General features: G+C 32.8%; 2 protein-coding genes across 4 annotated transcripts; one reads left to right on the forward strand and one right to left on the reverse strand.

Moving 5' to 3' along the window:
- Window positions 1–1,907: 1,907 nt before the first annotated feature.
- On the forward strand, window positions 1,908–6,968 carry LOC144842607 (uncharacterized). 2 transcript variants are annotated; one of them, XM_078699060.1, is made up of 5 exons: window positions 1,908–2,049; window positions 2,680–2,831; window positions 2,944–3,000; window positions 3,255–3,312; window positions 6,058–6,968. In XM_078699060.1, exons 1-4 carry the CDS (start codon window positions 1,910–1,912, stop codon window positions 3,308–3,310), a joined length of 405 nt encoding a protein of 134 aa, XP_078555186.1. In that variant the 5' UTR covers window positions 1,908–1,909; the 3' UTR covers window positions 3,311–3,312; window positions 6,058–6,968. The 2 variants fall into 2 exon arrangements, with proteins under 2 accessions (XP_078555186.1, XP_078555185.1); XM_078699059.1 differs by having other exon boundaries at window positions 6,797–6,968.
- LOC144842604 (gamma-aminobutyric acid receptor subunit beta-3-like) lies at window positions 3,571–26,255 on the reverse strand. 2 transcript variants are annotated; one of them, XM_078699053.1, is made up of 10 exons: window positions 26,123–26,255; window positions 25,924–26,021; window positions 13,632–13,699; window positions 11,356–11,576; window positions 9,763–9,845; window positions 8,997–9,134; window positions 8,254–8,406; window positions 6,713–6,954; window positions 5,818–6,262; window positions 3,571–5,517 (listed from the first exon to the last, which is right to left on the reverse strand). In XM_078699053.1, the coding sequence occupies exons 1-9, from the start codon at window positions 26,182–26,184 to the stop codon at window positions 5,909–5,911; spliced, it is 1,419 nt and encodes a 472-aa protein (XP_078555179.1). In that variant the 5' UTR covers window positions 26,185–26,255; the 3' UTR covers window positions 3,571–5,517; window positions 5,818–5,908. The 2 variants fall into 2 exon arrangements, with proteins under 2 accessions (XP_078555179.1, XP_078555180.1); XM_078699054.1 differs by lacking the exon at window positions 8,254–8,406 and adding an exon at window positions 8,645–8,797.
- Window positions 26,256–26,582: the final 327 nt, after the last annotated feature.

The raw sequence follows: 26,582 nt of genomic DNA on the forward strand, positions 1-26,582 counted from the left end.
CTGTTTTCTAGTATGCCTTTATTGGGCACAGTAGGTGTTCTCTGCAGATCCAACAAGTTGTTAACACACACTTTGCTATCAGAATAATCAAGATACCTTTGGGCTGAATCTCGACTTTTGCCCCCAATTACCACATTTAATATTAATAATGTAAACAAAACATATTCTATTAACAATATCCTACAAGTTACAGAGTTGCTTTTATTAACTTAATTCTAAGTCTGTTCCTCCAGATCATTTGTTTTATAACTTAGGCCTAACTCATTTTCAAAATTAAAGATAGAAAATAAATTAGTAGAAACAAGATCTGTTTTCTAGTATGCCTTTATTGGGCACAGTAGGTGTTCTCTGCAGATCCAACAAGTTGTTGACACAGACACTTTGCTATCAGAATAATCAAGATACCTTTGGGCTGAATCTCGACTTTTGCCCCTAATTACCATTTAATATTAATAATGTAAACAAAACATATTCTATTAACAATATCCTACAAGTTACAGAGTTGCTTTTATTAACTTAATTCTAAGTCTGTTCCTCCAGATCATTTGTTTTATAACTTAGGCCTACGGATTAATTAATGATTCAATCAATATATCAGTATACATTCCTCATCTTCTTGTCAGGTTGTCATTATGTCAATTCACGGTTATAGGTAGCAATGGGCATATCGTGAGAGATAACTGGCGTTTGTCAGTCAAAATTGTGGTCTGATCTTGCTTACTCAGGTCATAAGGAGAAACACACCCAGAGTGTGACCAAGGGTCAAATTTATCAAGATAGTTCTTTAACGTTTTAAAATTACTTTGTTGATGAGGTACAAGCTTATTGAATGATTTCGAAAACACAGTGCACTCATAATTGTCGTTTTTTTATTTTGACTGATGTGTAATGTCTTTGTAAATAACGTTTTAATAATAATTTTTTATAGTCAATAATAGGTTAATAAATACATAATAAGAATGTTTAGAAACCGGCCACTGTTTTCTTTGGCAACATATCTTTTATCTTTTCTTCTGCTTTTCTTTGGAATGATTTGCTACCAAAAAGCAACATCAATCGATATTTTCTTATTTTGATAGGATAAGATAGACAGATTCTTTTCCACGCGCGAAAGCATTCTGTGAGTCCGGCAAGCTATATGGGATCTTCAAAGTGATGGAGAATGAAGCGGTGTGTAAATGATTCCTCTGCTTCATCATCTTTTTTGGGGATTATCTTAGGATACTTTATGGATTATTATTAGGGTGAAAATCACTTATTTTTCTTTCTTTTTTAAAGTAAGACATAAGTCAATTTTAATATCACTTTGTAAAGTTCTTTTGTAATTCCCCTTTTTAACCGGCAAGAACTTATGTTTAGTTTTTAGTTTAGTTTGTTTCTTAATTTTCATTCACAAAAACATAAATAATCATTACAAAACAAAAAATTTTGTTTTTGGTCTTCAACGCTGACTTGCACTTTTGGTACAATATACTGAGTTACACTGACTGACTCGCATGTATTCTTTTTTTTTTATATATAATGTACGTAACGGCTAATTAAGATTAGCCTAATGAGTGTTGTATTATTTTTCTTTGTATAATGTAGGCCTAAAGAGGGACTACAGCGACAGGCCCATCGGTCCTTTTGTAGTCTCTCGACTATATATATTATATGCCAACCATTGTTAATGTTATGATATAATATCATTTTTGGTCAATAGATGTTTCTTGAAATTACAAACATGGTCACATGGTGCGTTGGCTCCGGGACTTTGATCTGTGGTTAGGGCTTCTTCTATACGATTACGTAGGTGATTCATTTGTAATTGTTTTGCGAATTGTACATTGTGGCCTAATATTGAAATGAGGCTTTTGTGTTTGGCTGTTTGTATTTTATAATGTTTGTTCTGTTGACGTACGGTCATGGTATGGATGAATTTTGCATGCCTCGCTGGTATTTTTGTGTACGAATAAAAACGCCACTGGTGCATTTTACTACTGTACAATACCATGTTATTGACCAGAACGGCGTTCCATATGACCATCTTGTTTATCTTTCGGATCGAACGTACGACGTATTTATAAATTTATAAAATGCTATTTAGGCCTAGGCCTAGTTATTTGTTCATGCTATATAGCCAATCCTACGCCTTTTAGTATTAATTGCAGTATCTCCGCCGCACCTTCTTAATAGTTAAGCCTAGACCTAAGCCACTTTTATGGCCTAGCTAGGCTAGGCAGTACTACTCTAGCCTAGCCTAGTTGGTAGGCTATCTCTATGCTAACCTAGATTCGCTACGCCAGGCGACCCGGCCGCCTTCTAGCTAGGCCTAGATGCTGGCCTAGCATAGGCCTAGGCCTAGGCTATTTTAAAATGCTCAGGAATTTCCTTGCCCAATTTCAAATTGGTGCCCTTCCTTGTTACAATTGCTCGGCGTCCCTGTCGCCTACTACAGTACAGTAGGCCTGGCCTACAGTCTGGCTGGGTGGGTTTTAATAGGCTATTGTTTTGTAGTATTGTACTTATTATGGTATTCCTTATTATTATGCCTCAGTCAGCCTTATATTATAATGATATAAGCTTTTTAGGCCTAAGTATATAATATCATATAATATAGTCTATTGCAACAGCCTGCTGTATATGAAATAGAATTACTTATTTTTATTATTAATAATATATTGTTTTTTTTTTTAATAGTTCAAATTCAGGATTCACACAGACTATGATTCCACTTCCAAGGACTGGTATCCGAAACAGGAATGGTCTTATCATTGCTGGTTTTGTTGGCTTCATTGGCATAGCTCTATATCCTATTATTGTTCAGCCATATTTCGATCCTAAACCTTGGCGTAAGTTAGTCATTTCATAATCTTCGGCCCATTCAATTCTTGTAGACTTGACACTGTAATTATCCATGAGGCACTTGCTACTGGAAACATAATCATGAATGCTTTCTTGCAGAACGTACACAAAATGAGGCAAGGAAGGATATAAAACAAGAAGATATTCAACCAGGAGGTATGTAAAGCACAATACATTTTTGTAATAACCATTCTAAATTCTCCATAAATGTTTTAATTTCTAAATGTCTTAAATTGTAATGATATCTTTGTTGTGAAGTTAAGTAATGTTGTGCAATCATTGAGCTAACAAATTCTGTATTGTAAGTAAGTACTGTATGTTGTTGGCAATTATTATTCACTTATCATATCTTCTAAAACCATTTTAATCAATTTTCAGTTCTCTATGGATTTATTTTTTTCCTACTTTAGGAATGAGAGTTTGGAGCGATCCATTTTCACCAAGAAAAGACATTCCACAGAAATGAAGGTATATAAACAAGAAAGTGACATTATTTATAATATGTGCATGTTGTGCATAACAGTACCTATTTAATTTATTATTCATTTGGTAATAAATTATTACCAAATGAATAATAATAAATTAAATAGGTACTGTTATGCACAAGATGCACATACATGCATTTAATGTTTTTGTGTATATGCAAATGAATGATAAATTATTTGTTGTTAGCAAAATCAAAAGCAAAGATGAATATTCATACAGTTAGAAGAATACTAAAAAGAACAATCATGCATTTTGAGGTTGACAGAAACTGCTTAAAAAAAATTGCATAATTTATTGTAAACAAATATACAGGTGAATATTAAAGAGAGCAGGTATAATAATAGTAGATTTTAATTCATCTGCCTTTGTGCTGAATAACACAATTTCTGAATAGAGTATACACATATTATTATTTTGACACTAAACTGAGATCTGGTAACTATACTGTACTTCATATCTATATTATAGACTGTATATATACTGTATTATAACAAACTGGGATCGGGTAGACTACACTCCATATAAAACACTGAAATCTGGTAACTATGCTTCATGTCAAGGCGTCACTGGAATTCACTTTTTGTGTGTATGCAGTAGAAAAACAAGCTAACAATTAACAGATACTATCATCATTATTACAAACTATTAAACCACTCAAAGAACTATCTTGAATAAAAATTTGCATATCATGCATAATATTTTATTTTATGCCTTTACAAAAAGTTACATTTTACAGTACTGCCTTATTTAGAAATATTCAACACTGTAGGTGTGTGTACACAAACAACAGTACACAATGTGTACCTTATTTTAATGTGATATCAATTGTATTTAATTGTATATTTGAAAGATATCGTAAATGCTGTAAATATATCCATTTAAATTGCATTATTAATGTAATGTAAGGCAACTCTGAACCACCATTAAACAATATCTTATCATGCAATATTGCTATTTAAAATTCTTTCATGGCTATAGACAATTGAATAATATTCCACAGAACACACAATACATATTTATGTTGTTGTGGAATAAAACTCTTACCATAATAATTATTTGATTGATGCACACATTTAGGTAGATAGATTATTACACTTTGCATACAAAGTAAACTATAAGATGTATATCTATTAGAAATGATGTTTTTATTAATGCCATCATATTATAATTTATTATTTGTTTATTGATACACCTGAAAATGTATTTATTTACACATTACAGTTACACTAAGGCCATATTTAAAAAGTTCCTTGCTGTGCACCAGTGGCTATAGGACCTTTCTAGTGCATCAGTAACTATATGACTTTCTGTATTAGTGCACCAGTGGCTATAGGACCTTTCTAGTGCATCAGTAACTATAGGACTTTCTATAGTAGTGCACCAGTGGCTATAGGACCTTTCTAGTGCATCAGTAACTATATGACTTTCTATAGTAGTGCACCAGTGGCTATAGGACCTTTCTAGTGCATCAGTAACTATAGGACTTTCTATAGTAGTGCACCAGTGGCTATAGGACCTTTCTAGTGCATCAGTAACTATATGACTTTCTATAGTAGTGCACCAGTGGCTATAGGACCTTCTAGTGCATCAGTAACTATATGACTTTCTGTAGTAGTGCACCAGTGGCTATAGGACCTTCTAGTGCATCAGTAACTATATGACTTTCTGTAGTAGTGCACCAGCGGCTATAGGACCTTTCTAGTGCATCAGTAACTATATGACTTTCTGTAGTAGTGCACCAGCGGCTATAGGACCTTTCTAGTGCATCAGTATCTATATGAATTTCTATAGTAGTGCACCAGCGGCTATAGGACCTTTCTAGTGCATCAGTAACTATATGACTTTCTATAGCAGTGCACCAGTGGCTATAGGACCTTTCTAGTGCATCAGTAACTATAGGACTTTCTGTAGTAGTGCACCAGCGGCTATAGGACCTTTCTAGTGCATCAGTAACTATATGACTTTCTATAGTAGTGCACCAGTGGCTATAAGACCTTTCTGTTTGTCAGTGGCCACCCATAGTGCACCATCCAACGAAGTGACTATCTTTACTGCAATCAGTTGCAATGACACCATATTTTTTGCGAGCAAGCTTTCAATGCTCTAAATCATATTTCCAAGTTACTTATTCCAAAACTTTTTGCTATTTTAAAATTTTTTTTCTCATTTAATACATTTATAACCAACCTGGTCATGTATAGTTTATTTATAACCAACCTGGTCATGTATAGTTCATTTATAACCAACCTGGTCATGTATAGTTCATTTATAACCAACCTGGTCATGTATAGTTTATTTATAACCAACCTGGTCATGTATAGTTTATTTATAACCAACCTGGTCATGTATAGTTTATTTATAACCAACCTGGTCATGTATAGTTTATTTATAACCAACCTGGTCATGTATAGTTTATTTATAACCAACCTGGTCATGTATAGTTTTTTTATAACCAACCTGGTCATGTATAGTTTATTTATAACCAACCTGGTCATGTATAGTTTATTTATAAAGCCAACCACTATTGTAAACTACTGCAACTATGTTTGTTATTGTTGGAAGTATGAATATGTTAGTATCATTTTAATAGGAGATAAAATGACCAGTACATTATATTAAATGTAATAAAGATGCAAGGAAAGAGTATCCTTGCCCATTTATCAATGATATTAACATCTTTTATACCTGGAACCCTTATTCTTGGTCTCCGTTTATTTCTTTTTATAGGATTATTTATTTTTCTTGGACAATATACAATGTTGTGGTTGGTCCGTCGACCATCAATGCTTGTTTTGCGTCGATGTTTTAGGCCTAGTGTCGGTGTTCTACTTGGACCATCAAGTCCATTTAAGGTGTCCACATGAAATCCGGATTCCTCTTCTTCATCTTGCTGCTGTGAAAGACGTTTTCCTACACTTTGATTGGTCGGTATCTGTTGGGATAAAATGTTACGTTATTCAGAAATTATTTTTAAAATTAATTCTTAATTGTTCTTATGGTAACGAATGAATTGTTTATTAAGTTTCTTTTTTAACCTTTGTCTTTTTGTTATATATTACTGTTTATATTGTCTTGTTATGTGACACACTATTTTATACTAGTGGCCACATAGTTATTTATTTCACAAAGTTAAAACTATACTGCAAAGCTCTAACAAATAAATGTTAAAACTATACTGCAAAGCTCTAACAAATAAATGTTATGGCCCATCGTTTCTACTCTAGGCTAAATGAAACAAAATTAATGTGACTATCATAATTTACATGGAAGGCGGTCGTCATAATTTATTTGGATCTATTTTAAATTTATCTACACACATTTCTCATCTCCACATCGGTTAACTTATTGTATTGTATTAGTAATATTTCTAAAAAATACTTGCTTCTGTATAATAACTATAATAGGTGGATCTTGGATTGGGTAAAATCTTTGTCTTCTCCTCTTGTTGTTTTTTCTTTTTTTGTAGTGACCAATAACTAAAGTTGACGAGCGCGTATTCTAGGAGGGCAGCAAAGACAAAAGCGAAGCACGTGACCAGATAGATATCTATGGCTTTGATATATGAAATTCTTGGAAGTGTCTGACGGACGCTGATTGTTGTCATTGTTAATACCGTTGTGATACCTATAAAGATAAATGTTACATCAAATATGTAGTTTTAATTCCACAAATATTATTTTTTAGAATGCTTACAAACTGGAAATGTTAATGTTGAGATCAGATTAATGTATCTAGAACAATAATATGGTTTACTCTTACGATTTCAAGATAATTTCAGGAAAGTAATATATAAGTTAGCTCTCAATAATATTTCGGTCAAAATGTCTAGTCTAGGCAATTAGCCGTAATAATCGTAAACTCATTATTTAATTAAGATTATTCTTGTCATATATTTTTCCAATAGGCCCTACGGTTTTACAAATAATATTCCATTTACAAAATGTATAAATGTCTTTATTTTCTTGGTTTTCCTCACATTGTGAACGTTCATAATTATTAAGAAACATCTTCACCCAATACTCGGTGTATGTATACTTACTATTCCTCACATTGTGAACGTTCATCATAATTATTAAGAAACATCTTCACCCAATACTCGGTGTAAGCACATGCATGCATGAAACCATTTTTTGACTTTGCCAAATGATTATTTCATGCACTTCTGGTTAATATGAAGAAGCTCTGGTGTGTGTGGGTTAAGCTTAGATTAATGAAATATTGTGAAATTGTAATAGTTCCCTTTAGAAGATTTACCTACCATAGCATATTATGTAACAATAATACACATGTTACATAGAAAGCTTTATAGTTTTACAAATCTAAAAGAAACATTATTTAAAAAGAAAATTTTAGTGATATGATGTTAGCTATGTTATTTAATAAGATTTTACCGAAATGAAATCATGATTGTTGAGTTCGTCCTTTGAAATAAAAACCAAAGCATTATCTGCATACTGTAGGCCTATGTTAACCAATTTAAAAATCAAAATGACCGATAAATTATGAATTGAACTGTGCCACCGTCTAACACGACCACTTTAAAATGTGTTGAAATTAGTTATCGCGTATCCTTGTGTTTTTACTTGAGCAAAATAATCATTCAGATGTATATTTTGAGTTTTAATACAGTTAAATTATATATTTGCATAATTTATTTAATATATACTTTTATCTATGCTACGTGCTCTGGTCTTCACTTCATAATGTTAAAAAATAAGGATGTTAAAGATGAGTGTGCGTACTGAAATGTAATAGAACAAACACGCAACAGATAACACACACATCTAAACAGATGAATAAGAATCAATTGTTATTTAAATTTAGTATGAACCCCGCTACAAAATAAACATGATGCTCTTTCTTCATGAAATAGTGTATCTAATAAGCTCATGCAGCTGAGTGGTACCGTTAGATTGCGCTTACCGAGGGCAACTCTAGCTGAGGTGGCTTCGTGGTTAATCCAAAAAGCAACCCACGACAATATGACGATCAGATTCGATGGAAGAAACGTTTGAAGGATGAAAAAACTTATATTTCTGCGCATCCGAAAAATTAAAGACAGGCGGGGGTACTGACCTGGATTTTGAAAGAAAAAAATATCTGTAACTTCATAAAACAAATTTTAACGACGATTCACCCGATCGTGTTACACTATTCTGATTTAAATATTAAAAACATTTTGGATTGCACGTGCGCGCCACAAACGTAATTTAGCACTGCCAACGCCATTTCAGCATTTCGCGACTTTACAAAAGAAATATTTAATGAGTGTAACACACGAAGGTGAATCGTCACAGCAATGTGTCGTCCTTACCAAGGGCAACCCTAGCGGCCGTAGCCTCATGGTTGATCCAGAATGCGACCCACGATAAGATTACAATCAGAGTACATGGTAGAAATGTTTGCAGTGCATGAGAGCCTATGTTACGACGCATCTGAAACGCTATGCTCAAACGCGAGTAATCACCTGAAAAGAGAGGTCAACCACTAATAACTTAACATGTTAACATTGTTGACATAACTCACCTCTGAGTGTATCAATATACAAATTAATAATTTATGGAATTATATATAATCCGTACGTTGTGGAACACTGGTTTTCAAAGGTTATTCTTTAATTCATTTATTTATATTGATAATATTGAAACAATAACATGTTACTATACCTGTGGAAAAGTTTTGAACCTTAGCTTGAACACTATAATCAACTAACGTAAACTGAGCCATGTCAATGTTCTCTGTACCTTCGATAGAGTTGTCACCGTACTCCCACCGATACATTATGTCTTCTGTTGTATACCCATCTAATACCATAAAGAACAATGCATTGTTATCAATCAATCTAACTAATGTCAAACTGCGGTTGAAACAATTAGATAATCACGGTACTAACAAATTATTTGTAGAAAACAAAATACAAAGATGGGCTTATGTTTAAATCTTTGATGACTACCAAAAATCAGGTCAGTCACTACATCAAGTCGAGTTTTCAAATCATTTTATAATCCTTCATATTCTTGCTCTTATATTTGTAACATGTGAACAACATTATTTACTTTATCTCAAACGTCATTGTCCAGTTAATCTGTATTTGTTATTCCTTTCATTGTGTTTATATCAATACTTTCGTCCAAGCTTAGATAAGATTAATTTAATTTGAAAATTATAAAATAATAGAATACTTTATGATAGTTATAGTTTTAAAACATTTTAGAAAATTAGAAAGCACCGTATTTGTAACGTGATTGCCTAAAGTCATCTCAATGTATGTCATGTTGTGATTATGCGAACACTAAAATAATAATTTTTATTTATCCTCCTAATATATTAAGTATGCCAGTTTATTTTCTTAACATCCATTACTTGACGTAATGGATGAAAGGATATGATATTATATTCGGATCAAATAATCATAACAATAGGTATACTTACAACTTTCAATTTCTAACGTACAGTTTTGTTCATCCATTGGATAGTGTTGTAAGTCCATCATACACGATGCCACTGTTGTAATCCTAAAATAATCATTATATTAATGAATTACATTACACAAATGTGACGCAACCATAAATCATGTATCGATTGTCTTAACCAGGTGAAACATTCAGAAATCCGCGTTGATTAGCTTATCATAATGCATGTGGACTTTTTAACAGTCAATTAATCAATTATAAATTGTTCAATGTAATAGGAAATGTAAAGAACCACTACGATAATAAAGCAATTGAACCGTTAGAAACATTCTCACATTAGTCATTAGATAGTAATTCTACATTGAGCAGCATGTCAACATTTGGTAACTTAGTTTACTATAGACCATATGAAATGTAAAGACCAACCACTACGATAATAAAGCAATTGAACCGTTAGAAACATTCTCACATTAGTCATTAGATAGTAATTCTACATTGAGCAGCATGTCAACATTTGGTAACTTAGTTTACTATAGACCGTATGAAATGTAAAGAACCACTACGATAATAAAGCAATTGAACCGTTAGAAACATTCTCACATTAGTCATTAGATAGTAATTCTACATTGAGCAGCATGTCAACATTTGGTAACTTAGTTTACTATAGACCATATGAAATGTAAAGACCAACCACTACGATAATAAAGCAATTGAACCGTTAGAAACATTCTCACATTAGTCATTAGATAGTAATTCTACATTGAGCAGCATGTCAACATTTGGTAACTTAGTTTACTATAGACCATATGAAATGTAAAGACCAACCACTACGATAATAAAGCAATTGAACCGTTAGAAACATTCTCACATTAGTCATTAGATAGTAATTCTACATTGAACAGCATGTCAACATTTGGTAACTTAGTTTACTATAGACCATATGAAATGTAAAGACCAACCACTACGATAATAAAGCAATTGAACCGTTAGAAACATTCTCACATTTAGTCATTAGATAGTAATTCTACATTGAACAGCATGTTAACATTTGGTAACTTAGTTTACTATAGACCATATGAAATGTAAAGAACCACTACGATAATAAAGCAATTGAACCGTTAGAAACATTCTCACTCTCCCTCTCTCTCTCTCCCCAAACGTTTCTGTCACTCCGCTTTCCACGATTTGTTTCCATATTTCTCTGTTTTGGGCAGGATGGTTTGTTATTTTTCTAAAGTCTATATTTTTTCTATTTAAATCTTTTAATTTGGTTTATCCAGTTTTCTTTTGGTCTTCCTGGCGGTTACTTTCTTTTCAGTTTCCTTCATTGCTTGTTTAATTTGCGTATCGTCCAATAGTCTAATTATATGGCCATTCCATTTTAATCTTCTGCGATTAATTCTTTTACTCCATTCTTCTTGTCTAATTGTGTCATTAGTCATTAGATATATTAATTCTACATTGATCAGCTCTTTTCAACATTTGGGTACTCGGTTATACCAATTAAACAAGATACAACCTCAAATAGACCACAGAAAGTCCACATTTCTAATTCTCTATCCTTTGGACACAAACACAAAACAAGTATTTATAAATAGAAAAGCAGAAATACCTTAACCCATATAAAATTGTTCCATCGTAATGTAGCCGAATGAGGCGGTTTTTAACCGTTATATCATGCACGAAAGACCTTTTGTCATTTACAAAGTATGTATCTGGAACCCATATATTATCTGCTTGTCTCCCATCCAGGGATATGTTGCCGAGCTCTTTTGTGTATTGTAGTCGTTTGTCTTGCCAGTACTGTCGGAAGTACATTGTGATTGTATATTCCTGTAAAAACAAAACATGGTATTTAAGTTATTATTTATGTATTTTAGGTACCGTACTAGCCTCTGGACTATCTGGAGCTCGTGGGTTCTAGTTATCAAGTTAGTGAGTGGGAATTACGCCAGAGTATAGGGCAAAACATCGATTAATATCTCTCCATTTATATTAAAGATGTATTGTCCCCCTGAAAAAATATTCTTAAACAAATTTGTGTTGAATATTCCATTTTAATGTAACATAATAGTTATCCACTTTGACCAAAAATTGTATTTACCTGAAAAAAAAATGTAATTTAAAGCAAAAAATGGTCAAAAAATGGTCAAATTGGCTGCAAGCCAATGGATTTTTGGTTGAATTTAACCATTTATTTTGTCATTTTATAAGTGAAAACATAATTTTTTTTGTTTTTTCTATGGAAGTGATTAACTTTATTAAAACTACAAAATAACATATTCAAAGTATGATTTAATTAATCTTCATTTTTCATGTTTTTGGGGTACAATACATCTTTAATGAATACGTAACCTCTATTTACATTTATTTAGTTTAAGTATTGTTTTTCATTATCCAAAATTATTTGTTATGTTAATTTTCCTTGTTATGAATAATAATGAATATGGTATTATTTCATTGTTATATACAAGGTAGTCGGCAATATAACTACAATTTTGAAAATTAATGTATGTACGGTATTCAAGGATCAATGTTTTTAATTTGATATGTCTTGAACTGACAACATTGAGTAGCCTTACAGATGCTGAGGTTATGGTTTTATGTAACTCGACGCGAGTAGAATTACGAAGATTCTCTCTGATTTGTTATTAATAACGTAATATTGTATATAATTCAGGAACGATGAAACTATCGTTCTCCTTACCGCTAGTCACGTGCCCATGGGCGGCATAGCTAACACACAGCTTTGCGAAATACGTTGGAAACAATATCTAATTTATTGGTATGCAAATTCCGTTGATAGTACATCTTATCGGGTAATTATGTAACCAATTATTCACCAAATCGATTATATTCAATTAAGTGGATAATAATCACTCCTTATGATAATTTACTTGTATCGGTATCTACAATGAAAACAGCACCCTTACATCTCAATTGAATATTATTAATATATATATATATTCAGCCGATTCTTACGGTCATATCATGTCTGGAATAAAACAACATACCTATCTTTCACCCGATTCTTACGGCCATATTATCATCAGCAGTTTCTTAAACAACGATTGCGATTATGTTATTTTTATGCTAAATGTAAATGACTTAAAACAAAAGTTTCTACCATTTCAAAATAAAAAAAAAATATATATAAAAAGTCATGCGGCTCCAACATAAGGAAGGGACATGAAACTAATTATTTAACAAAATAATTGGCAGAAGCCCTTTTGCAACACATAATCATAAATATTTTAGCCGATTTACAAGATGTTGCAGTAAAGACAAGATATTACCCGGGGCATGTTTGTACGAGAGCTGTAACTACAATTTATCCGATGCAATATTAAGCCTGTATTGGGTTTCAAATCAATCGAAATATTCTTCTAACGAAATACCGCTGGCGATAGTTGAGATGATCATACTTAGGTATATATTGCTCCAACAATTTTGGTTGATAAAATGTTGAATAATTACTGTCCTTATACGAACATGTCGATGTATTTTTCTATTTAATATAGCATGTTATACGTATAGTTATGATGATGATGATAATTATGATAGGTATTATTACCGTCGTGGTTATCATCTAAATAATTTAACACTACCACCCATGTATCAAGCCTATGTTGTTGGTTGAGAATTACTATAACTTCGGTTTGTACTCAAACACAATTTGTAGGACTATTATAAAAAAACATCAGTTCACTCATTTTGAATAAAGAGTATTAAACGATAAATTAATTAAACTAATCATGTCTCGCTTGCTATTGATAATTGTTATAAAGGCGTGATATGACTAAATGACTGAAGTGTCTCGTTACGGTACGTCAAAGAAAATAATTAACACAAATTGGATTGCATTTGTATAAGAATAAAATGTATTACCATATTGACTTCAGAGAAGCTATTGATACTGGCTATTTCCATATCGACGCCAACCATAACCGCAGGACCTGTAAATAGATAATAAAGTTAAACAAGATTTCATTAGCAGATCTTCAGAAAATTATGAATCTTCTTCCGTTGAATTTCTAATAGTGGATTTAATAAATTTGTCTACTTATCTACATAAACAACGAATATCAGCATGTGAGTATTGGCATTGCCTGATAAAGATAAAAAATCCCTTTTTTAAATCATCAATCCTGCACTGATCTTTATTCAACAATATCAGAGAAACACAATTTAGGATTTAGCTAAAATAGTATAATTATTTATGTCAATATTAATATTAAAGTTAAGCTATTTGAAACACTTTTTATGTTGATTATTTTTGGCAAACGTTGACTGCTTCCTTGAGATGTTGAAATATATTATTACTGATGAATTAAAATTAATTACAATCGATCATAATTGTCAGAAATATTATGTAATAAATGGCTGACAATTCAACTGGGAACCATTTTATATATACTTACTTTTGGTTAATTGCTTTCCAAGATCCAATGTAAAAATACAATATATAATTGTTTTAGTTGATATTACTTATATGCGTTTATGTGGTTTTCATGTCTTGATTTTATCTTGCCCGAGTCATGATTTCATTTTAGGTGGGTTAAATTATGATTGTTATAAGATAACCGATCAGTTAATTGTATTTGAATAATAATAATAATACTGTTTGAGATGTTTATCAATATATTTTGATATTATTTATGACTAGTTTAATTATTTCCATATTGTAAATATTCAAGATTAAATACGATATTATTTTAAAACCCTGTGAGACCTTACTCCTTTAATTAAAGCAATACATGTGTCCTTTCCTGACCCGTTGGTGAAGAATTTAAAATAGCTATTTGTACTCATTATAACACAGAGTGTATTGCCCTATACATGCCGACAACTTCAGCTGTTGCTAGTGGAAAGTAGGGGGCCTGGTAACGTCATATTGAAATGAATTTACTTGCTGAGATTACTAAACAGATGTATAAATTAATGAAGGTGCAAAATAAACACAGTAATAACAGACTATTAGACTACCGTCACATAGAGCTGTTTGAAATCGTCTAACTATCGCACTTTGGTGCACGTCTTTTCTGAACTCGTGTAAGTCGACATTGACAATGAAAGACCTACAAAAGCTTCCACTCAGCTTTAGAATTGATTGAACTTGTTTCTTTAGTAATCTATCCTTGTATTTGCACAGTACCGTGCATGTCAACATAAATGTCAGTATTGGTGATTTAGTTATGGCAAATAATGCAAGCAGTGGTAAATAATATTTTAAAAATCCCGTAAAGATACTTTATGAGTTCAATGTAAACTGAAAACCTTTTCCGTTGGCAATACTATTGTTGAGATACTATACACGCTATAATTATATAAATTCAAACACAGCTCGATCGTAGCTTGAAAGTATTATGATGTTATTAACTCCGTTTAGTAGTCTAATTTGTAAAAATAGTTAATTATAGTAGTCAGTAATTACGGTACCCTTTGCTCAAATATCATAGGTAGATTCTTGATCAGTTGATTTCAGCTATTATTACTGAAATGCCATTGTATTAATAGATAATGTTACGAACGATACGATATTATTTATTGTCATTTTAACAACAAGGTAACAAATGATTTACATGCAATGTACAATGAATACAAAAAAGCGTTTAACCAATGAATCTAAAGAGATCTTACGAACTTACTATTAAATACGTGAATGATTGTCGGCAACGTTTAGTGTTTTGATTCAGAGTGATAAGTCTACCTACCAGTTTGGCTAAGCTTAAAGAATTTATTTAGCTAATGTTATCTTACGTAAATTACGTATTATAAGCCTGAGAGTCATAGAATAGGTACAGTTTATTATAGGCCTATATTCACTGTACCATTGTGTAGTGCTCTGAAAATGTGGAAATTATGCCTACTGAGTTGAGTTGCTATGAGATGGCTACCATTTTATAAAATATGTAGAATCGTGGAAAACAAACACAAATTTACCCTAGGGATGACATTCAATTAGAAAGCAAATGGAGTAAATATATGTTCCCCTTTCTTAATTGTATTATATTACGTAAATATGTTCATCGACCTCTCTGTTAGCAATTATTGTAAATGAAACTTATACACTTTCAAAACTGGGGGTGCATGTTTGCTTCTCTACTCTTTTTAATCCAGATAATTGGTCAATCTGTCTTTAATATACATAATTAACTATTTATATAAGACATTATATTAAACAATACCAGCATGATAGAAGTGCAGGTGTCATAAATACACATCCTTGTAACTTAAAGACAAATCAATATTTAGAAAAAGAATTCAAATAAGAACAAAATCAAATTCCATTTTTAGTATTCTTATATGAAATAAAAGCAAGATTTTATAGCTTACAATATATGCTGTAATATAAATAACGAACTAATATAGTTTTTAAAATGTGAAATTTAACAGATATGCGTAATGAAACTTACAGCAGTAATCAATACAACGAAGCATGCCAGAGTGATAAATGTCCCAATATATTATGTATTCTAAACCGTAATATTGAAAAGCAATATTTCCATCATGAACTTAATTAATTTATGAACACTGAATTTCAAATATTGAAATACAAAATTGAATAATAAATCTTGGTTTTATCAACCAGAAATTATTTAAACATTGTTTTTTTATTATCGGTTATAATTCATTGCTTCGATAGTTCAATGTCAACGTCTAGAGTTCATTCTTTGTGTGTATGCATTTTAAGGAGTCTTGTAGTTCATGCATTTAAGCATCCTTCTTTTATTACGTCGTCACGCTTCTATCCACTTTTAACGCAGAATATCACTCATGTATGATATTTACAAAAAATATCGTGGTGTGATTCGACATGGTCAACTGGTGTATGTGTGAATTTTTAGTATCGAAATAAACAATATACTAGTAAACACAATGTGTAATCTTAAAACAGAACAACAATAATTGGATGTGAACATGCAATACATCAATTTAATAAATATAAACATTATAAACATAGTACACATTGAATAACAGCGTTGCCCTAACAACCGACAAACACCCATTTAATACTCAATATTAATAGAAAACGTGATGTATCCGTGAACAGAATTGTTAATATTCTGCTTCAATATACGTTTGAACAATACCGTTAGTTTGTTATTACAACAGCGTCTTTTGAAAAAAGGTAGCTATTTATTATATAAGCATAAACGACGGTCTTTATTGTTATTATATCATATTATTTTATGCGTTCGTAGTCATTAATACACTGAATTGCACTTGTCTATTGTGCAGTGCATCTTGTTATTGTAATTAATTAACTAATTTTGCTAAATTTCTGCTGAATATAAAGTAACATCAATAACCTCATTTATTAGTGTTCATTGTGTTGTAGTATACAGGTAAATGGCAATAATGGGCTAACGTACGTCGTTATCGTTTTTCATCAATAGTTTTTACAAACCGCGATCCTGGATATCAATCTTAAGTTCCATAGTTGGAATTTTTGGCTAAGAAGATTATATTTTGCGTAAATTTTAACCAACATGAAAAGAAAAAAATACTAGAATGTATTGAATTCCATTAATACAACCAATAACAGTTTAAACAACATCATCAACAACAAGATGCAGTCGTACTTTGTGCACGCGTACGTCCTACCACATGGTGAGTTTTAACAGTTTCTAAATACGCCATAGTGCCAGAAACATTATTATGTATTGATTCAAACCTGGTGCTATCAGTTATCTTGAATCTAACTCGTGCGACAAATGCGATGAGAAACATGATATTACAATAATTAAATTATTATACTGTTCAATGTTTAGAATACTTCTAAATATGCCGCATACCATCGCCTAACAAAATTGAATGACAATGCTAAATGCAAGTGTTGTTTGTTAATGCGATTGAAACAATTCGATTTTAATATTCCAAGGTTTATTATAAAAAAAATGGATAAATATTACATAATGCAGAGTATGTCGGACATGTTTCTCAAGTCAATAAATATCAACCGTAAACAAATTTGAATTTACACATATATGCGCCTTGAGCACTCTTGAGTGGTATGTGCGCTATAAAAATCCTATTATTATTATTATTATTATTATATATACAGTGCAGTTCCGTCAATTTTTCTGAATGTTTTGTTTATTCTAAAAGTGTAACAGAGTCAAATTAAAAAAAGATTCATTCAGTATCAGTATTATCATCCATCATCATCCATTTCATACTGGTTTTATTATTTTAAAAATCCTCATTCATCATGTTTCAATGTATAAGGGCAGTGTAACAAATACGTTAACAGGCGGCATGGTCTCGCCTTCTTGAATCGATATATAACTATCATAAATTATTGGAGTCTATTGGGCTTATGCAACTAATTTACATTGTTTGCAAACATTGTGAAGAAAGAGAATATTATTCTCTCATATTTTTACACTATAATGTATAAATTTAAAAGGTCTTCTATGCATGGTCTGTTTTGTTTTTCAACTTCGATTTTTGATGAAATGTATATATTTCAGAACGTTTAAGTGTCATTTTTCCGTTCGCCTCTCATTGAGTAAGACGGCAAAATGTTACCACAATCATGGGGGAGATTATCTCGCGATTATTTTCTGGAATATACGTAAACTCATGCAAACTGTGAATTATCAATTTTTCTTAGTAGATGATGCCACTATTAAAATACTATAAAAATACTATAACAAATACTATCTCCAAACTTCGTGCACGTTCAAACTAAATCTAAACTTCGTGCACGTTCAAACTAAATCCAAACTTTATGCACGTTCAAACTAAATCCAAACTTCGTGCACGTTCAAACTAAATCCAAACTTCGTGCACGTTCAAACTAAATCTAAACTTCGTGCACGTTCAAACTAAATCCAAACTTTGTGCACGTTCAAACCAAATCCAAACTTCGTGCACGTTCAATCTAAATCCAAACTTCGTGCACGTTCAAACTAAATCTAAACTTCGTGCACGTTCAAACTAAATCCAAACTTCGTGCACGTTCAAACTAAATCTAAACTTCGTGCACGTTCAAACTAAATCCAAACTTCGTGCACGTTCAAACTAAATCTAAACTTCGTGCACGTTCAAACTAAATCCAAACCTGTGCACGTTCAAACTAAATCCAAACTTCGTGCACGTTCAAACTAAATCCAAACTTCGTGCACGTTCAAACGAAATCCAAACTTCGTACACGTTCAAACTAAATCTAAACTTCGTGCACGTTCAAACTAAATCCAAACTTCGTGCACGTTCAAACTAAATCTAAACTTCGTGCACGTTCAAACTAAATCCAAACTTCGTGCACGTTCAAACTAAATCCAAACTTCGTTCACGTTCAAACTAAATCCAAACTTCGTACACGTTCAAACTAAATCCAAACTTCGTGCACGTTCAATCTACATCCAAACTTCGTGCACGTTCAAACTAAATCCAAACTTCGTGCACGTTCAAAATAACTCTAACTTCGTGCACGTTCACTCAAATTGAAAAGTTCCTTTCCGTCATCGTGACGCAGATTTACTACAGATATTAAAACGAAGCTATACTTTATTAATTTGGTTAATATTCAAGTATTTCAGTAGTGAGGTGAGTGAGCGAGGAGCCTAATATTGTTCGCTATTTAAGTATTTCCAATTAAATGTCAATGAGTGTGTGAGTGAGGAGCCTAATATTGTTTCACTATTAAAATCCTATTATATCGTATTGAGAAACGTTCAAATCCACTGTTTTTTAGTTGTAGACATGTTATAGCGTTATAACAAACGCCAGTCTATTATTTTTCAGTAAAGCACCAAATCTATTTGAGTTGTAGACATGTTATAGCGTTATAACAAACGCCAGTCTATCTTTCAGTAAAGCACCAAATCTATTTGAGTTGTAGACATGTCTATAGTGTTTAACAAACGCCAGTCTATGTTTCGGTAAAGCACCAAATCTATTTGAGTTGTAGACATGCTATAGCGTTATAACAAACGCCAGTCTATCTTTCAGTAAAGCACCAAATCTATTTGAGTTGTAGACATGTTATAGCGTTATAACAAACGCCAGTCTATGTTTCGGTAAAGCACCAAATCTATTTGAGTTGTAGACATGCTATAGCGTTATAACAAACGCCAGTCTATGTTTCAGTAAAGCACCAAATCTATTTCAGTAGTGAGGTGAGTGAGCGAGGAGCCTAATATTGTTCGCTATTTAAGTATTTCCAATTAAATGTCAATGAGTGTGTGAGTGAGGAGCCTAATATTGTTTCACTATTAAAATCCTATTATATCGTATTGAGAAACGTTCAAATCCACTGTTTTTTAGTTGTAGACATGTTATAGCGTTATAACAAACGCCAGTCTATTATTTTTCAGTAAAGCACCAAATCTATTTGAGTTGTAGACATGTTATAGCGTTATAACAAACGCCAGTCTATCTTTCAGTAAAGCACCAAATCTATTTGAGTTGTAGACATGTCTATAGTGTTTAACAAACGCCAGTCTATGTTTCGGTAAAGCACCAAATCTATTTGAGTTGTAGACATGCTATAGCGTTATAACAAACGCCAGTCTATCTTTCGGTAAAGCACCAAATCTATTTGAGTTGTAGACATGCTATAGCGTTATAACAAACGCCAGTCTATGTTTCGGTAAAGCACCAAATCTATTTGAGTTGTAGACATGCTATAGCGTTATAACAAACGCCAGTCTATGTTTCAGTAAAGCACCAAATCTATTTGAGTTGTAGACATGTTATAGCGTTATAACAAACGCCAGTCTCTCTTTCGGTAAAGCACCAAATCTATTTGAGTTGTAGACATGCTATAGCGTTTAACAAACGCCAGTCTATGTTTCGGTAAAGCACCAAATCTATTTGAGTTGTAGACATGCTATAGCGTTTAACAAACGCCAGTCTATGTTTCGGTAAAGCACCAAATCTATTTGAGTTGTAGACATGCTATAGCGTTTAACAAACGCCAGTCTATGTTTCGGTAAAGCACCAAATCTATTTGAGTTGTAGACATGCTATAGTGTTTAACAAACGCCAGTCTATGTTTCGGTAAAGCACCAAATCTATTTGAGTTGTAGACATGCTATAGCGTTTAACAAACGCCAGTCTATGTTTCAGTAAAGCACCAAATCTATTTGAGTTGTGGACATGCTATAGTGTTTAACAAACGCCAGTCTATGTTTCGGTAAAGCACCAAATCTATTTGAGTTGTAGACATGCTATAGTGTTTAACAAACGCCAGTCTATGTTTCGGTAAAGCACCAAATCTATTTGAGTTGTAGACATGTCTATAGCGTTTAACAAACGCCAGTCTATGTTTCAGTAAAGCACCAAATCTATTTGAGTTGTAGACATGTTATAGCGTTATAACAAACGCCAGTCTCTCTTTCGGTAAAGCACCAAATCTATTTGAGTTGTAGACATGCTATAGCGTTTAACAAACGCCAGTCTATGTTTCGGTAAAGCACCAAATCTATTTGAGTTGTAGACATGCTATAGCGTTTAACAAACGCCAGTCTATGTTTCGGTAAAGCACCAAATCTATTTGAGTTGTAGACATGCTATAGCGTTTAACAAACGCCAGTCTATGTTTCGGTAAAGCACCAAATCTATTTGAGTTGTAGACATGCTATAGTGTTTAACAAACGCCAGTCTATGTTTCGGTAAAGCACCAAATCTATTTGAGTTGTAGACATGCTATAGCGTTTAACAAACGCCAGTCTATGTTTCAGTAAAGCACCAAATCTATTTGAGTTGTGGACATGCTATAGTGTTTAACAAACGCCAGTCTATGTTTCGGTAAAGCACCAAATCTATTTGAGTTGTAGACATGCTATAGTGTTTAACAAACGCCAGTCTATGTTTCGGTAAAGCACCAAATCTATTTGAGTTGTAGACATGTCTATAGCGTTTAACAAACGCCAGTCTATGTTTCAGTAAAGCACCAAATCTATTTGAGTTGTAGACATGTCTATAGCGTTTAACAAACGCCAGTCTATGTTTCAGCAAAGCACCAAATCTATTTGAGTTGTAGACATGTCTATAGCGTTTAACAAACGCCAGTCTATGTTTCAGTAAAGCACCAAATCTATTTGAGTTGTATGTATGCGTAAGGGTTAGCGTTATCATAAACAAAATGAGCAAACGCTACGCTATGTTTTTGCAGTAAATCACCAGAGCCTTTAAAATGCATACCGAATTTTATTGGCAAGAGAATTACTACCATTGTATACGGTTGCTATAGATACCTTTGTGCTTTAGAAATATAAGTAAACGATACAAATTATTGTGTAATTTATATTGTAAATATTGGTATAATAATAATACAAATGCATTTAAACTAATAATCTTGATTAGTTTATAGAATGCTCGAAGAATTTATTCTACAAGTGCACTGTCATTGTTATCTTTATCTTCGACCTAAAACCATAAACTTGGCCATTAGAAATTGAAAATAAACACTTGTCCAAAAGCAGAATCCACATATCTTAATTAATACATACTGCTTCTTCCAACACGCTAACAACTGTATTCACTCTTTATAAACTTACATTAAACATTTAACAAAAAATAAAATAAATGTTTGAATTGAATGAATCGAATTGAATTAATTAACCAACTGTGTTGTAACATGATGTAATATCAAATGACATTCTATTCACAAAATAGAAAAAAAAAAAATGTAACTTAAGCCAATTACTAATATTTACTTTGCAAGTTCTTGACTTGTTAATTAGAGTCATTATTTTCTTTAAAAGTAAATGGTCTACAATATTTGATAGTGGTGGAACTTTTAGCACATGTCGGTGATGAATAATTAATAACTGTACTATTGTTGTGAAATTAATGGATGATTGATTAGTGAACGTAATTAATTATACACGATAAACATGTATAACGCCGGTCTCTTGTAAAGGCCAGCTACACAGACGAGCGGTAACGGTAAGCGGAAAACCTCGTAGCTTGTCCACGTAAGAATCTGACCTATCCTTAGCGGAAACCACCCGTCCGCTCCGCTTTGTGTGTAAAGGCCAGCTACATAGACGAGCGGTAACGGTAGGCGGAAAACCTCGTAGCTTGTCCACGTAAGAATCTGACCTATCCTTAGCGGAAACCACCCGTCCGCTCCGCTTTGTGTGTAGAGGCCAGCTACACAGACGAGCGGTAACGGTAAGCGGAAAACCTCGTAGCTTGTCCACGTAAGAATCTGACCTATCCTTAGCGGAAACCACCCGTCCGCTCCGCTTTGTGTGTAAATAGTACTAACATTTTTTTCATATTGTTATTACCGTTACAGCTCGTCTGTGTAAATTGACCTTAATGTGTATTTGTTCAATTGCGCAATGAAATATCCGTATCCGAAATAGAGCGTTGATTTAGCTGGTCAAGAAGATTTCTGTCATGTATTTTTGTACCTCAATATATGCAATAGTTACAATGCAACATTTAGCCGTCTTGGCATGACAAGTAATGTTGAGGGGTAACTTGAGGATATATATATATATAAGAGTCGCTATCCAATCGAGTTCGAACAATACCATGAAAGCCCCAGTGGTCTAATGGTTAGGACAACTGCATATCAAGCAGGCGGTCCGAGTTCGAGTCTCGGTTGGGGCGACTTTTTCTCATTCTCACAGATTTCCTCATCTTTATCGTTTCAAATTAATTAATTAAATTTCAGTATATCACCGGGCGGTTTAGAATTAATGTTCTGTGCCTGATTTGTTTATATATATATATATACATATTATATATGCTCTTAGTAATTAATGAAGCGTTTCATTGTGAAGGCTCTTTTTGGCCGGGCTGATAATACCATAAACTAACCATATTACTTCTCTTCACATGCTTACATCTACAACACTTGCAATAGTAATGTTCAAATTAATTGCAGGTTAGATATTACCATGGAGCCAAAATACTGTGTCTCTTTCTCACCACTTGCTTTTAATGCCTAGTTCGTCTATCTATGGCCTATAGAGAACATTACGTAAAATGATGTGTATGCGCTCATAATGTACTCAGTATGCATGACTTTGTATTGCTGTTTAACTTTGTTAAGTGAAAATTAAGTAGCATTCAGATGAATATAAGTAGGTTTTCAGAGTAGATTTAATTACTTATAGATGAACGGCCAAAGGTTTACTATACTGTACATGTGTTTAAATAGTATTTCATTGCCCATACAGTACTTGACCAAAATCTTTATAGACCAACAGTATATTTGTATGTGACCTAATCGTAATTTTATACTGCATGATTTTTTAAAACATTAAAATGTGCAAGGAATTAAAACTGTTTATTTTACAATTTAGTTTTAATTTTGTTTTTTTCATTCGGACTTTGTGTTTTACTTGTGTCATTACCATAAGTAGGTCTCGATCTGTACAGAATCTGTCGGCAATTGGAAGGTGCTGTATCTTTTACCGATACTCGATTCAAGTAAGTTCCCACCGGGTAACACTCTTGTGAAATTGATCTCTTCACAAACAAGACAGAAATTACAACACAGTTACGCATGTTATACGACACAATACGTATTATTAAGATAAATCTGAATAAATAAATAGGTTATGATATCATAATATCATTTTATTTCAAAATCATTACATTAGTTCAGAATGCAAAATCAGAGTTTTTAATTATTAATCCTATTTCCTACTATTTAAATGATTTATATACGAAACGACTGTTATTTATATCTATCCCCCTCAAGAGAATCACATTTGGCGTTCATTATTATGATCGTTCTAACAACATGCTAGGAATTACAATGTTTACTTGCTCTTCAATATATCAGCACAATATTATCACTATCGTCTTTATTAAGCTAAGATTAACTGTTAGAAACAATTAATTAACCAAATAATTACTGCCAAGTGCCTGGTGGTAAACGATGTGCTGTATTCAGACAGTATCCATTAACAACAGAGACAACGTAATGCTCATTATTAAATATATTAGTACTTGACTACAACGGGTTAATTATTGGTATCCTAATAAGTTACAATTAGTATTTATTCATCAATTCCTTAAACTTAGTGTTATATTCCCCGTGTGTTTTGTTACTTTCGAGTATCACATGCATTCACATTATTTTTGTTACAATTCGTATTCATTATTCAGGTTACATAAATAACATAGGCCTATTAATGGTCGTATCATAATAACACACCCAAAGTATTATTGCCGTTTCGTTGGTTAATCTGTATAACTAGTTTAAAAAAAAATTGTGCAATGGGACTAGAAAACATACCAATACTATTTTGAACGTAGAATGAGAGCCGTTGACATGATTAATTAGTAGGGCCTATGTATAGAATCGTTGAATCATTCAACTAATATATTTTGACTATTGTTGGACGGGAAAGTGTTTGAGGAGTGGGGTATTATTACGGTAATTAAAATCATGAATTATTACGTCTTATGATTAAACTCATTAGATTATTGTGTGTCTTCTACATTTATTATGACGCGTATAACGTATAGTTGGCGATAAAATTAGTTTTGACCAGCACTGGTCGAGGGGCGCCGTTTACCGTACCTAAATAGCTGGCAATATCGGCATGGGTTAGAGGCCGACCCGCTTGTCCTTTTTCTGGTGGTGGAAGTCTTCTCGTATACGGATAAAAACCGATGTCCAGTGTTACACAGTTTACCCGTGTGCACTTTAAGAACCCATCATTCGATTAACCCGGTCAACAAAACAAATAATTTACTGTTACAATCCTTGGCCACATATTAACCCGGTCAGCACAACAAATAATTTACTATTACAATCCTTGGGTTAGGGTTAGGGTCCTAACCCTAACCCTAACCCTTTACCCGTGTGCACTTAAGAACCCATCATTCGATTAACCCGGTCAACACAACAAATAATTTACTATTACAATCCTTGGCCACATATTGTGCCTAAAATAAGATGAAGAAATCTGTGAGAATGAGAGAAGCCGCCCCAATCAAAATTCGAACTCAGAACCTTCTGTAGTATGCAAATGTCTTTAACCATTATATAATATTGAAAAGCAAAATTATAAAACCAATGCAGCCAAGACCACGCAGAATAAACATATTTAACCAGAGCGGCCTTGACCTGACTCTTCGTCCAGCCAACATTAATAATTTGGTATATCAAAAACGTTTGACAAATCAAGCGCTATCTAACTATTACTATATTAATCTCGATAAAAATAATATTTGTGAAAAGTAGCCAACTTACCTCCGAAATCTGGTCTCAGCCTAATGTCGTACCCCTTCATTAGATGTGTAATGTTAACGATTTTGCGACCATTACCAACATCTACCGTACTGAGCGCACTGTAGAGAATATTATTCACAAAATAAATGTTGTTTCACGAAAATACTAAAACATTGAACTACCTATAGCATTAAAAATGTAATATTAGGCCACATGTTACCTAGTTTGTAATATATGAGCGCTCAATGTATATATAAACATCATATGATTCGCTAACCACATTATCTGTACAGAATAACCTCCGAAGGTTGATCTGTCGTTGGCTAGTGTGCTCCAACGGCACAAACTAACCTCTTTACTTGAAAGCATCAATACTCTATATTCTGCGTCTGCGCAATAGCAATTAAGCTTCTCCCTAAATTGAATTACGCGATAGAATACACGCATTGTTGTGCCTCCTCAAAGCCTTGGTAGTCAGCTGATCCGTACAGTCTGACCTGATAATATTGATCTGCTCTCCGCCTTCGGTGATGTAATGATTGTCGTCGCAACACAAAAAAAGTGAATATCTCTACAGTAGGCTAATACAAACACACATATAGGCCTGAATTAATATTAGGTGTTTTAGTGTCGAATTTAATTTTAAGGCCGCAGTAAAACATATTTACTAATGTTATTTA

This window comes from Antedon bifida, chromosome 5 (genome assembly GCF_963402885.1).
Source record: "Antedon bifida chromosome 5, ecAntBifi1.1, whole genome shotgun sequence".
Lineage (NCBI taxonomy): Eukaryota > Metazoa > Echinodermata > Crinoidea > Comatulida > Antedonidae > Antedon > Antedon bifida.